The 12,337-nt window shown below is 39.8% G+C and overlaps 1 protein-coding gene across 5 annotated transcripts in view; it reads left to right on the top strand.

Annotated features, from left to right (window-relative positions):
* The window catches only part of mrtfba (myocardin related transcription factor Ba), a 242,721-nt gene that overhangs the window by 211,128 nt on the left and 19,256 nt on the right, over positions 1 to 12,337 (top strand). For 4 of the 5 annotated variants that reach the window (XM_048552228.2, XM_059654175.1, XM_048552230.2 and 1 more), the window contains 3 exons: positions 5,520 to 5,651; positions 7,435 to 7,700; positions 8,717 to 8,897. In XM_048552228.2, coding sequence (XP_048408185.2) covers positions 5,520 to 5,651; positions 7,435 to 7,700; positions 8,717 to 8,897 — 579 coding nt within the window. The remainder of the gene's footprint in view (positions 1 to 5,519; positions 5,652 to 7,434; positions 7,701 to 8,716; positions 8,898 to 12,337) is intronic. The other variant, XM_048552229.2, reaches the window with a different exon arrangement.

The raw sequence follows: 12,337 nt of genomic DNA, 5'->3' as shown, positions 1-12,337 counted from the left end.
TGCGTACAGTACATGCCTGGTCAATTTTTCAAATTAAGTGTGTGCCTGTGTTGTAGCTGTACTGGAACAGCTTGGCTAGAGGTGTGGCAAGCTTTGGAGCACAAGACATAGAACATAGAACAGTACAGCACAGAACAGGCCCTTCAGCCCACGATGTTGTGCCAGCCATTGATCCTCATGTATGCACCCTCGAATTTCTGTGACCATATGCATGTCCAGCAGTCTCTTAAATGACCCCAATGACCTTGCTTCCACAACTGCTGCTGGCAACACATTCCATGCTCTCTCAACTCTCTGTGTAAAGAGCCCGCCTCTGACATCCCCTCTATACTTTCCTCCAAACAGCTTAAAACTATGACCCTTTGTGTTAGCCATTTCTGCCCTGGGAAATAGTCTCTGGCTATCAACTCTATCTATGCCTCTTATTATCTTGTATACCTCAATTAGGTCCCCTCTCCTCCTCCTTTTCTCTAATGAAAAAAGTCCAAGCTCAGTCAACCTCTTTTCATAAGATAAGCCCTCCAGTCCAGGCAGCATCCTGGTAAACCACCTCTGAACCCTCTCCAAAGCATCCGCATCTTTCCTATAATAGGGCGCCCAGAACTGGACGCAGTATTCCAAGTGCGGTCTAACCAAAGTTTTATAGAGCTGCAACAAGATCTCACAACTCTTAAACTCAATCCCCCTGCTAATGAAAGCCAAAACACCATATGCTTTCTTAACAACCCTGTCCACTTGGGTGGCCATTCTGTACTATTGCTGGAATGTTGTCAGGCCCCACAGCCTTTGCAATATCCAGTGCCTCCAACCATTTCTTGATATCACATGGAGCTTGGATGAGGATGAAATTGGCTGAAGACTCGCCCTGAAGTGGGGGACCTCTGGACGAGGCCAACATAGATGATCTGCTTGGCACCTCTAGCAGAAGGTTGTCATGAATGCTTCAGCCTTATCATTTGCACTGATGAGCTGGCCTGCACCGTCATGTTTGTCGAGGTTCTTCCTTCAGTGAGTTGTTTAATTATCCAATAGCATTCATGACTGGATGTGGCATGGCTGCATAGTTCAGATCAGAGATTAGATCTCCAGTCGGACGGATTAATGCACTTTAATTGCCCAGAGGTCCCAGTCAAATATAGGGCCACTATAGTGTAGACAAGCTGCATACAGTCACTAGATTGCTTTGATGTTTCAGGATGCAATTTGCTCTATTATTAATAATGCAGTGAATGAGCATCCTCTGGGCCCGCTGCTTCACACTCTTTATTACACATCTGTGCTTTAATGGAATTGAGGCGTGTGATTGTGTGAAATCACTTAACTTTGTAATACACAGGGAACCAAAAATTGTTAAATCTTCCAGTGCACAGAAAGTTGTCCTGTTTTGTAGATTATTCGAATTCAGAGCACCAGCAGAACTGCTCCCAGTGGAAGAAATCGTGCAACTTCTGAGAAGTCTTTCCAACTCCAGAATGTTTTTTTCAGTAGCCTAACTAATATAATCAGATTTAATGATCATTGAATATTGTGATTCTGTGAAGGTGCTTTTAACAATGGAGAATTGCCATAAACTCACTACAGCAGGAATGTGATAGCACTAGAGAAGGTACAGAAGGAGTTCACCAGGATATTGCCTGGGATGGAGAAATTGAACTGTAGGGAAACATTGGATGGACTTGAATTGCTCTCTTTTAGAGCAGAGAAGACCGAAGTGGATGTGATTGTAGTGTATAAGATTGAGGGGTATGGACGGAGTGACTAAAGAGCAACTGTTACCCTTGATTGAGGGGTCACTCATGAGGAGACATAGTTTTAGGGTAGGGGTGAGGGATTCAAGGGGCTTTGGGGAAAAATACATTTTCAGTCAGCGGGTGGTGGAAAAGTGGAACGCACTGCCTGGGAAAGCCAGAAACCTTACAACCTTTGAGAAGTTTTGGATGAGCACTTCAAATATCATAACATTCAAGGATATGGGACAAATGCAGGAAATTGGGATTAATGTGCCTTTAGCGGTAGTTATGTCAGTGCAGACTCGATGGGCTGAAGGGCCTCTCCTGTACTCATAAGGGATGTAGAGGCATTCTTAAGAGGGAAATCAGGGAGCAAAAGGGGATATGAGACCCTTGGTAAGTAAGATTAAGGATAGTCCAAAGAGATTCTAAAAGTGCATTAAGAGCAAAAGAACAATAGGGCCCCTTAAAGATCAATGAGGTCATCTGTGTGTGGAACCACAGGAGATGGGAAAGATGCTAAATGAATATTTCACGCCTGTTTTTACTGTGGAGAAAGAAATGGAGGCTAGGGAACTCGGGAAAATATTGACGTCTTGAAAACAATCTACATTACAGAAGAGGAAGTGCTGGAGATCTTGGGGGGGGGGGGGAAAAAAACATACAGGTGGATAAATCTCCACGGCCTGATCAAAGAGACCCAAGGGGCAACTTCTTCCATATGGAGGGTGGTTCATTTGTGGAATGAACTGCCAGCAGAAGTGGTAGATCCAGGTAAAGTTACAACATATTAAAAAAGCGTTTGGATAGTACGTGAATAGGAAAGGTTTAGAAGGATATGGGCCAAACACAGGCAAGTGAGACTAGTTTAGTTTGGGGAAACTGATCAGCATGGACTAATTGGACTGAAGGGTCTGTTTGTTGCTGCATGACTCTTTTTCTACTGGGAAATAACAAAATGTTAAATCCTGCATGTAATTAAGAGTTGCTCTGGATTTCTGTGACCATTTATGTAAAATCACAAGTTTCTGAATTATAGTTTTGATTGAAGGAAAACATAAGCTCTTAGAAGTGGCTGCCTTGCCTGATGTTCTGTCATCTGTTTCATATTAGTATTTGAATTCAGTCTTTCCACTTGCCAGATTTGTGGTGGTGCAGGTGCCTTATTCAACAGTGATTTTAGTGTTTTTCTTTAAAGGAATGGTAAGCACAATTGGAAACTATTGCACTAGAGATCTGCGCTTTATCTCCTTTTTATTGGGGCTAGTTTTATTGCTGCAGTAGTAAATCTGCTGCTTCCAAAGTAACACATGCTCAGTTGGAGAGCTCATATACCTACAATGCCAAAATGTAAGAGCTCTGCCTGAGGTTTGTAATAGTAAGAGCATTTTGATAAATTGCATAGACCCACACGATTGTACGTTACCAAGAATGGAAAACATGTTCCTATAAACATCATAGGATATCATCCTTGAACATCTCCCATGTCTGGGTGTAAATTTAAATTGCAGATTCTATGCATGGACAACAGTTGTAACCACAAACGAACATCATCATACTGTATAACTGAGTGTTAGCCTGTAAGTTTAATCCACTGAGTTCCTGATTTTGCGTAGTCCCACAAGCAAACAAAAATCAGAAGCTTGAGTTTCCATGGACAACTTTCATGCAACTCCTAATATTTTGCTTGTAGCAGTGCCAGCTATGGCTTGAGAAGAAATTGCTTCCTGATTGTCATTTCAGTCACAGTTTGTAGCCTGAGGAAGCCAAATACAATGGGAGAAGGTAGGGGCTTCCAAGCAAGTTAAAGTGTAGATATTAGTAATTGTTACTGACAAAGCATTACTTTATGATTTTACAGTTCTTCATGTTGTAAATGGGGAGATTAGTTGCTGTAGCTTTGTATGCAGTTGCTCTTCAATTCTGAATGTTCCATTACTTTGTTTAGGAATACTTCATATGATTGACTGTTGTGCTGACTAAGTTGGGTTTAACTATTGAAGTAAATTTATCAACTCCATCTCAAAATATCCGTTTTAAGTTAAGTTGGATAAGATTGCATCTCGGTGTCTTCCAAAATGTAACTCTTTTTCAGGTGGGTTTTCACTGGGAAACACTGATCCGGGGGCAGTGCTGGGGACCATTCAGCAGTTTGCAAAGTCATTTTTAGTTTAAAACAAAATATAATATTGTACGTGTTTTGTTTTTAGAGCACTTTCATGAGGGAGAAAATTTAATTTGCATGCAAGTTTGTCATAATGAGAATAATTTTAAAACAGTGCCAGAATGTTTTAAAATTGTATTGTATCAGTCTCTTTGAAAACGTTTTAAAAGTTTGCACCGTGGCAAATGAGCTGGAATGAGAAAATCGTAAGTGACTTGAAGCTTTCTGTTGCAAAGTTGGGTAGAGAGCTTGTGGATTGGGAGATAAGGTTTTAGAATTTGGTTTAAAAATGACGGGGGAAGAGTGTGTGTTGTTCCTTTAAAAGATGATGTGCCTTTTCTAGGCTTGGAGTATAAAAATAAATGCCTGCAAGCAGCAGCAGGCACAGAGAATTCCTGAAATTGTATCAAAAGGGCGTAGGGTTAGCAAACCCAGGCAGTAGCCCTGATGAAGGGTCTAGGCCTGAAACGTCGGCTTTTGTGCTTCTGAGATGCTGCTTGGCCTGCTGTGTTCATCCAGCTCCACACTTTGTTATCTCAAGCAGTAGCCTTGTTTTGTTATTAAGGCAACCAGTTTGAATATCAGCCATTTAATTTAAACCAGGCACTTAGAGACTTAAAAACAATTTAATTTTAAATCGGATGGCTTTGACGGCCAATGACCAAACCTATTGTACAAAACCGCTAGGTCACCAAGGGCATAAAAGAAGAGGATATGTTTGAAAAGCAGGTGAGAGCACCACCTATTTTTAGAATTAACAACCAGCACCCCTAAAAAGAAAATCACTGGCTTTGACAGAATTCTTTATGCTCTCAAAGTAACCGTCATCTGACTAAAGGAACAGTAGCACTCTCAGCAAATGTTGCTGACTCAAGAATTTGATGGAGAAACAAATTCCCTACTGAAGAACAGTAGAGAAGCTACTGAACATTCTGGAAGATGTATCCTGGCTATAATTTCAAGAGACAAAGTTTTAAGTTTCGTTTATCAATTTTCTTTATGTAAGTGGGAATTGTATCTATCAGAACAGCATACCATCAGAAACTTGATTTATTCTGGAACAGTTAGTAGCTAGAAGGAATTTATTTGGTTTGTTAATAGTGTACTTAATTTGTTTAATGTTAGAGTTAGATAAATTGTTACTTGTTGATTGTAAATCAAGTGTCAGGGATTTATTTTATTTAATCACTAAAAGTTGCTGAAAGGCAGCTTACTCCACTTTTCACACTTCTTTTACAGATTAAAGGGCAAGGTGCTTCTCTTTGGGTGTTTTGGTTTCAGGTCTCCAGTGTTTGGGGGGTGTGCAACTTCCACATTATAATGTTGGTATCAACTTAACATAAAGAAAATGCATATTTAACTGTACAGATTTTGATAAAAGAATCGTCATCTGCCAAGCTGCTGAAGCAATGTATCTAGGTTGTGTCTTTATTTTGCTCCTATATTAAAAGAAGTTCCTTTCCAAAAATAACTTTAAACTGCTGCAGTTTGAATGAAAGAATGCTCTAACTTCCCACTTATTTAATACCACCCAGAATAATTTTAGTTGGTATATGGTGACTGCTTGATGTTTCCTTCGTCCTCTTTTGTATTGTTGAATCTGACTTTGATTTTCCCTTTTCTAGTACCATCCACAGCCGATGCCTGACTTCCTCAAACCTGCCCCTCTGTCTGATCAGCAAGGTATACGCTCAGTCAGTACTACACTGACCACTAGTACAGCTGTCTCGACTAAACCTGCTCCAACCCTAATTAAGGTATGTCTCTTTTATACAGTCAGACCCTTGTACGTTCTCTGATAGCATGGAACCAGCTTCATTTGTGTTGGGAATGTTGAGTGTTGGGCTGTGCATTGTAAGAATTGAATACTTCCCGTCTATATCCACCCATAGAACATAGAACATTACAGCACAATACAGGCCCTTCGGCCCTCGATGTTGTGCCGGCCTGTCATACCGATCTCAAGCCCATTGTTTCCTTATGTGGGTCACAAAGTCATACAGCACAGAACAGATCCTTCGACCCAACCAATCCATGTCGACCATAATTTCCAAACTAAACTAGTCCTACCTGTCTGCATTTGGCCCATACCCCTCCAAACATTTCTTATTCATGTACTTGTCTAAATGTCTTTTGATACCTGTGAGACTGTTTGGGCTGTTGTATCACAATAAAAATGTTACTTAATGCAAATTGTGTGAAGTATGTGTCCCAATATTATGAAGCTGTGCTTTTTTTTTGCTATCTGCCCATTGAATTATTTTCAATCGCAGGAAAATAGTGCAATGGTGCAGTAGACCGGATAGCAAAAATAAATTTTAAAACTGAAACTTGTGCCAGCTGCAGTTATAGCGATGTACAGAGTAATTGATAAAATACCATCTTCTGCAAGCAGTCTCCTAGATTGGAGATTAAACCACCTTATTTAGCATTATGCTGCACTTTGAGGATTAATAGTGGGAAGACACTAATCTCACAAGTGCAGTTCAGCAGAGATACAAGAAAAAGCTCTAACTCGGAAGTGATCTAATGCCTACAGAGTAACTTCAGTGACACAACTGTGCAGACTTCACTTCATTTATTGTCCGGTTTTGGTATATGTTTTCAATGACCCACAGCTAGCAAGTATGGTTACACTATTTCATAAGATGAAGCTACAGAAATTTGATGAATTTTTCTCTATGTAGCAGTCCTATTTTAAGTTTGTGCACTAATGCCCTACAAATGAATACTTTCCTTAAAAACACCAATGCTTTTTAATCATTAGCTTTCCTACCGTGACAGTGTGGGAGTTAAATTTCTCCTGTTGATAATTTTACTTCAAATGATGGTAATGGTACAAAAAGGCAGTTCCCATTTAACTGTCCATCAAATTGAGTACAGTTCTGGTCTCCCTTCTGTAGGAAGGATGTTGCTCCACTTGAGAGGGTGCAGCAAAGTTTTACGAGGGTGTTGCCAGGACTGGCTGGTTTGAGTTACAAGGAGAGGCTGAATAGACTGTGGCTTTTTTAAATCGTGGGGGGCCTTGATAGGGTGAATAGCCAAGATCTTTTTCATAGGGTGGGGGCATCCAAAACTAGAGGCCATAGGTTTAAGGTGGGAAGGGAAAGAAGTAAAAAAGACCTGAGGGGTAACGTTTTCATGCAGTGAGTCGTGCATGTCTAGAACAAGCTGCCAGAGGAAGTGGTGGAGGTGGGTACAATTACAACTTTTAAAAAGCATTTGGTTGGATATATAAATAGGAAGGATTTAGAGGGAGATGGACCAAGTGCTGGCAAATGGGACTAGGTCAGATTGAAATGTCTGGTGCAGATGAGTTGGACCAAAGTGGGGTTCTCTATGCTCTATGGCCCTATGACTCTACGTTTTTTTTGTTGAAATTATGAACAGGAGGAATTAGATCCTGTATATTCTAAATACTAGGCAAATACATCAGGAACAGTCATTCTAATAAATATTCTAGTTAACATCAAGAAATTGTTTGTGAATGGTTGGACATTGGTCTTGAATTGAAGCTTTTTATCACCAATTTTACACCAGCAAAGCCAACCCAAAACTGTAAATGACAAGAGCCGGAGCAAGAAAAACAAGGATCTGAAACCCAGAGTGAAGCAGCTGAAGTACCATCAGTACATCCCACCCGACAAAAAGCATGAGAAAATTGAACTTCCCATGGACACAAACTACTCCCGGCTTCTGCAACAACAGCAGCTTTTCCTCCAGCTGCAGATCCTGAGTCAACAACAGCAACACTACAATTATCCAGCCATTCTGCCCGCACCACCAAAGTACGTAGAACAAACCAGGTGATTTCCTTTCATGCCTCAAAAAGTTTGTACAATTTTGGCCTTGTGTTGTTTCTCCAATGTCTAACTGATCTATGTTCAAAGACTTTTCCTGTTCGCCTTGAAGTTTACACTTGGCTCCCAACACTTCCTCTTGTGCTGTTCTTTCATTTTGAACTCTCACCTGCAGCAATCAGTGCTTTAGGATAAAAGTAATGTTATATTTTCTCTTTGCAACTGAAAGCTATTATCATATACTCTGGGACATGGATAGCTTCTTGGCTGTGCAGGTCTGTCTTTCCCCATAATGCAAGCAGTTCTTAACATGTGGGAGACTAATATTTGTTTTGCTATAATTTTCTTGCCAGTTTGCCCCTTTTGGTCATGTCAGCTCAAATTTATATTGAGCTACAATTATAGTGACTACAGCATACTGTTCATGGCTAATGATGCATGGACTGCAGCATATTGCTGATGCTGTATTTGGAAGTGCATGGACCTGCAGCATACATTCTGGCAGAAATATATTAGACTGATAGCATTGTTGCTAGTTGGGGGTTATATTTGCGCTGCTGCTGGGATATACTTACACTGATTGTGGCTTATTTGACTGCATTTTGCCTAAATAACGACTTCTATATGCATACACAAGTTTAAAGTGTAAGGATCAGCAGACTATGTAGTCGACAGAGGTAAAGCCATCAGATCCAAACCTGTTCTTCCCCCATTTCCGAATGTGAAATCTTTCCAGTGAATGGATCACATCCTGACATTCTCCCCCAGTTTGGCAATGCAGAGCCCAATGTAGTTGTATCCTCTCATGCTTTTAAACCCCCAAATACTATTAGAAATGAATGCACTTTCACTTCTTTTTTTACAAAAAGCCGTCATTGCTGTATGTTGAATTGACAAGTACGTTGGCTTAATACAAAGGCACACAAAGATAAAGAAAAAGCTTCAGAATTATTGTCTGGCTGATGGTGATTATGTGATAACAGGCTTATTATTTAACAGCAGTTATTGTACCTCTATTCCAGGTCATGTAATGATAACCAGCCAACTAGCAGCATAACCACATCCACTACACTGGCTAACTGTGCACCAGCATTATCATCATCTTCATCACCATCATCATCATCATCATCATATGTCACACGGCACAACAGCACACCATGCTGGAAGTTGGGAACTCTCCCCTCTAATCTGGATGATATGAAGGTAGGTATATGTTTATAAATAATGCAAAAAATATGCTTACCTACTTTCAAATGCACTGGTGAGAAGTTAAAATTGTGTATTTTGTTTTTGAAAGAGTTTGCGTATAAAATTTGTTTTAAACTGGTTTAGTGACAGCCAATTCATTTTGATAAGCAAGAATTTGTTTCATCCTTAGTAAGAGCTATTCTAATCTGAGAAGAACCACATGAACTGATTTGGTTTAGGACAACAGTTCCATTAGTTCTCTATCAAATCATGAAAGAACACACGACATAGATCTAGGGGAGTAAAAGTAAGCGTGGGGTCTACGTATGCTTAGGCAGCAGCCCTTGGGTTTAAGTTCGGTAATGATCACCATGCATCCAGGATCCAATGTATATCCTTTAGAATTCCAGTTTATTTATTAAACAGGATTGATTGCTTGAAACATCAGATGCTTTGGGGATCTAGACTGGTTCCTTTGAAAATAGCGCCATTAGCATCATCGAAGTGACCCAATAGGACCAATTTTGAATTTTGGAATTGTTATTTAAAATGAAGAAATTAGATCAGAGTTCTCAAGTGTCATTAATGTATATTCAGGTTGTTATATTTATCTGGTAGTTACTCTCAGTTTTAATAGAGGAGACAATTAGACAAAGATTAACTGCTGCAATGTAAATGCAGCTGCATTAAAATATCTAACTCCAAGGGTCTCTCTTTTGCTTATAACTTTAACATCTGCTTCCCGTTGCATGCGTGTTTGGTCAGAAATGGTTGCTTTCATTCCTACGTAATTGATCTTTAACTTTGGAATGCATACTTAATAACAACTACAATAGAGCAGTACTGCCACCTCCTGTATGCTTTTGGTTAACAACTTAATGACAAATTTTGCTTCTTGATTAGTTTTTGTTTTCAAATGATAATGTTTTCACCATTACTCTTTATAGTTTTATTAAAGATTTTTAAAGGTAAATACACCAAAATTATCTACTTAAGCTGAGCGCAAGCATGAATATGCAAGTTTAAAGTAAATAAACATGATTTTGGTCGTGACCCTAGCAGTCCATGAGCTAGTTATGGGTGAAGAAGGTCTATAGCCTTAAAATTATCCATCAAAATTATAATGCCCAACAAGTGCAGCTTCTAACTCTTCCTTGGTTCTTGACAGTTATTCCACCAGCTATCAAACCGTTATTTGGAGATTCTCCCATGACACTGGGTACTTGTCAGTGTCAGGTCGGAGTTTCCCAGTAGACACATCTGAACATTACCACTAGGATCAGCAAATGCTTTGAAATCTGATTGTTTTAAATTTGATTTGGGCAAAGTGAATATGTAATATATTTACTTCAGGCATAATCTTGGCAACCTGCTGCTTTAATTTGAATGCTGTCTACATGTTGTAAAACTGTTTTTTTTAAAAAAAGTTATTTATTTCAGTTAACATCTATGTTTGCATAGCCCCTATAAACTATTTACAGAACCTCAAGCATTGATGAAGGTGTATCTAAAGCCCTAAGAAATAGGAGTAGCAGTAGGCCACTCAGTGGGATTGTGGCTGATCTCATACTCCTCACATCCACCCTCCTGCCCTTTCCCCATAGTCCTTGGCTGCCGACTGATCAAGAACCTACATATCTCAGCCTTAAATATATACAAGGACACTGCCCCGTAGCTTTCTGTGGCAATGAGTTCCAAAGACACTCACTCCTGTCACAAATATTGCCTTTTTTCTGGATGCTTTCACCATTTTCACACTTGGTTAGAAAATGGCATTTAAACAAAAACTGATCAAAGATGCAATTTGAAAAATTTAGAACGCTTCCTCAAAAATTATTAATGGGACATGGGTTGGACCAGCAAGGATGGCATTTGTTACCCATACATAATTATCCTAGGACTGAGTAGTTGGGCGGGCAGTTAGAAGCCAGTCATATTGCTGTTGGGTCTGGAGTTATGGTGGACTGCATTTCATTCCACAAGGACGTTAATGAACTGGATGGATTTTGATGACAGTCAGTGATAGTTTTGTAGTCTCCGTTACTGTGATTTACATTCTGGATTTTATTAATTGTATTCAAATTCCACCAGCTGCATCATATTAGAACCCTGTCCCCACAATATAAGCTTTCAGCATCTGGATTACTAGTCCACTGACATGACTACAATGCTGCTATCTCCAGAGAAAAATGCTTTGAGTAAAAGAACACTGCACGTGTAGTCTGACTTTTTTTAAAAAAAGGCAAGTTCAAAAACCAGAAGACTGCAGGTGGAGGAAATGCTGTCCTCTGCTGTTGAATAGAATGTAGCAGAGTTTTCAACTGAAATTTCCCACAAGGTGAGGTAACATAATGTGTCATTAATATAATGCTATTTGAAGTGTTTACAATTGAACAAGATAAATTAAGTTAGAACTTGCTCTGTACATTCACCTCATTGTATACTAAGGCAGTGTAGCCCATAAACTTTTTTTTGGAATATGAACTGGAAGATTTGAAGTATGGACACTGCTGTGTTGCAGAAAATGTACCAGGTCTGTGTTTTTTTTCAGTTGGACCTTGAAGGTCGATGATGGAACTGTGTGGTATTCACTTATTGATTTATGCCGGGTCATGTAGCTTTTGTGGAAGTTGAATTTGGTACATTTGTGAGATAAGCTGGCATTAGCTGTCTTTACATTTAATAACTGGCAAGCAAAGACAGCTCTCTCGCTCTCACTGATTCTGAGTGAAAAAACTTCAAAGACTCTGAAATTAATAATTTGTAACTCCAAAAGGCTTCCCTGTTTAGGGTGTTCTATCACTAAAAACCTTAATAAAAATATCTGAGAAAATCACATCATTCTACCCTTGTGATTTGGATTCATGATCCAAAGAATTCCTTCCTAGTTGATTGACTGAGGGAAAGGCTGTAGATGTCATATACATGGACTTCAGTAAGGTGTTTGATAAGGTTCCCCATGGCAGGCTGATGGAGAAAGTGAAGTCACATGGGGTCCAGGGAGTGCTAGCTAGATGGATAAAAAAACTGGCTGGGCAACAGGAGACAGAGGGTAGTAATAGAAGGGAGTTTTTCAAATTGGAGACCTGTAACCAGTGGTGTTCCACAGGGATCTGTGCTGGGACCACTGTTGTTTGTGATATATGTAAATGATCTGGAGGAAGGTGTAGGTGGTCTGATCAGCAAGTTTGCTGATGACACTAAGATTGGTGGAGTAGCTGATAGTGAAGGGGACTGTCAGAAATTACAGCAGAATATAGATGGACTGGAGAGTTGGGCAGATAAATGGCAGATAGAGTCCAATCTGGGCAAATGTGAGGTGATGCATTTTGGAAGATCAAATTCAAGGGCGAACTATACAGTAAATGGAAAAGTCCTGGGGAAAATTGATGAACAGAGAGATCTGGGTGTTCAGGTCCATTGTTCCCTGAAGGTGACAACGCAGGTCAATAGGG

This window comes from Stegostoma tigrinum, chromosome 23 (genome assembly GCF_030684315.1).
Source record: "Stegostoma tigrinum isolate sSteTig4 chromosome 23, sSteTig4.hap1, whole genome shotgun sequence".
NCBI classification, from domain to species: Eukaryota; Metazoa; Chordata; class Chondrichthyes; order Orectolobiformes; family Stegostomatidae; genus Stegostoma; species Stegostoma tigrinum.
The sequence above is the reverse complement of the archived record's forward strand: the minus strand, read 5'-3'. Positions and strand labels throughout refer to the sequence as shown.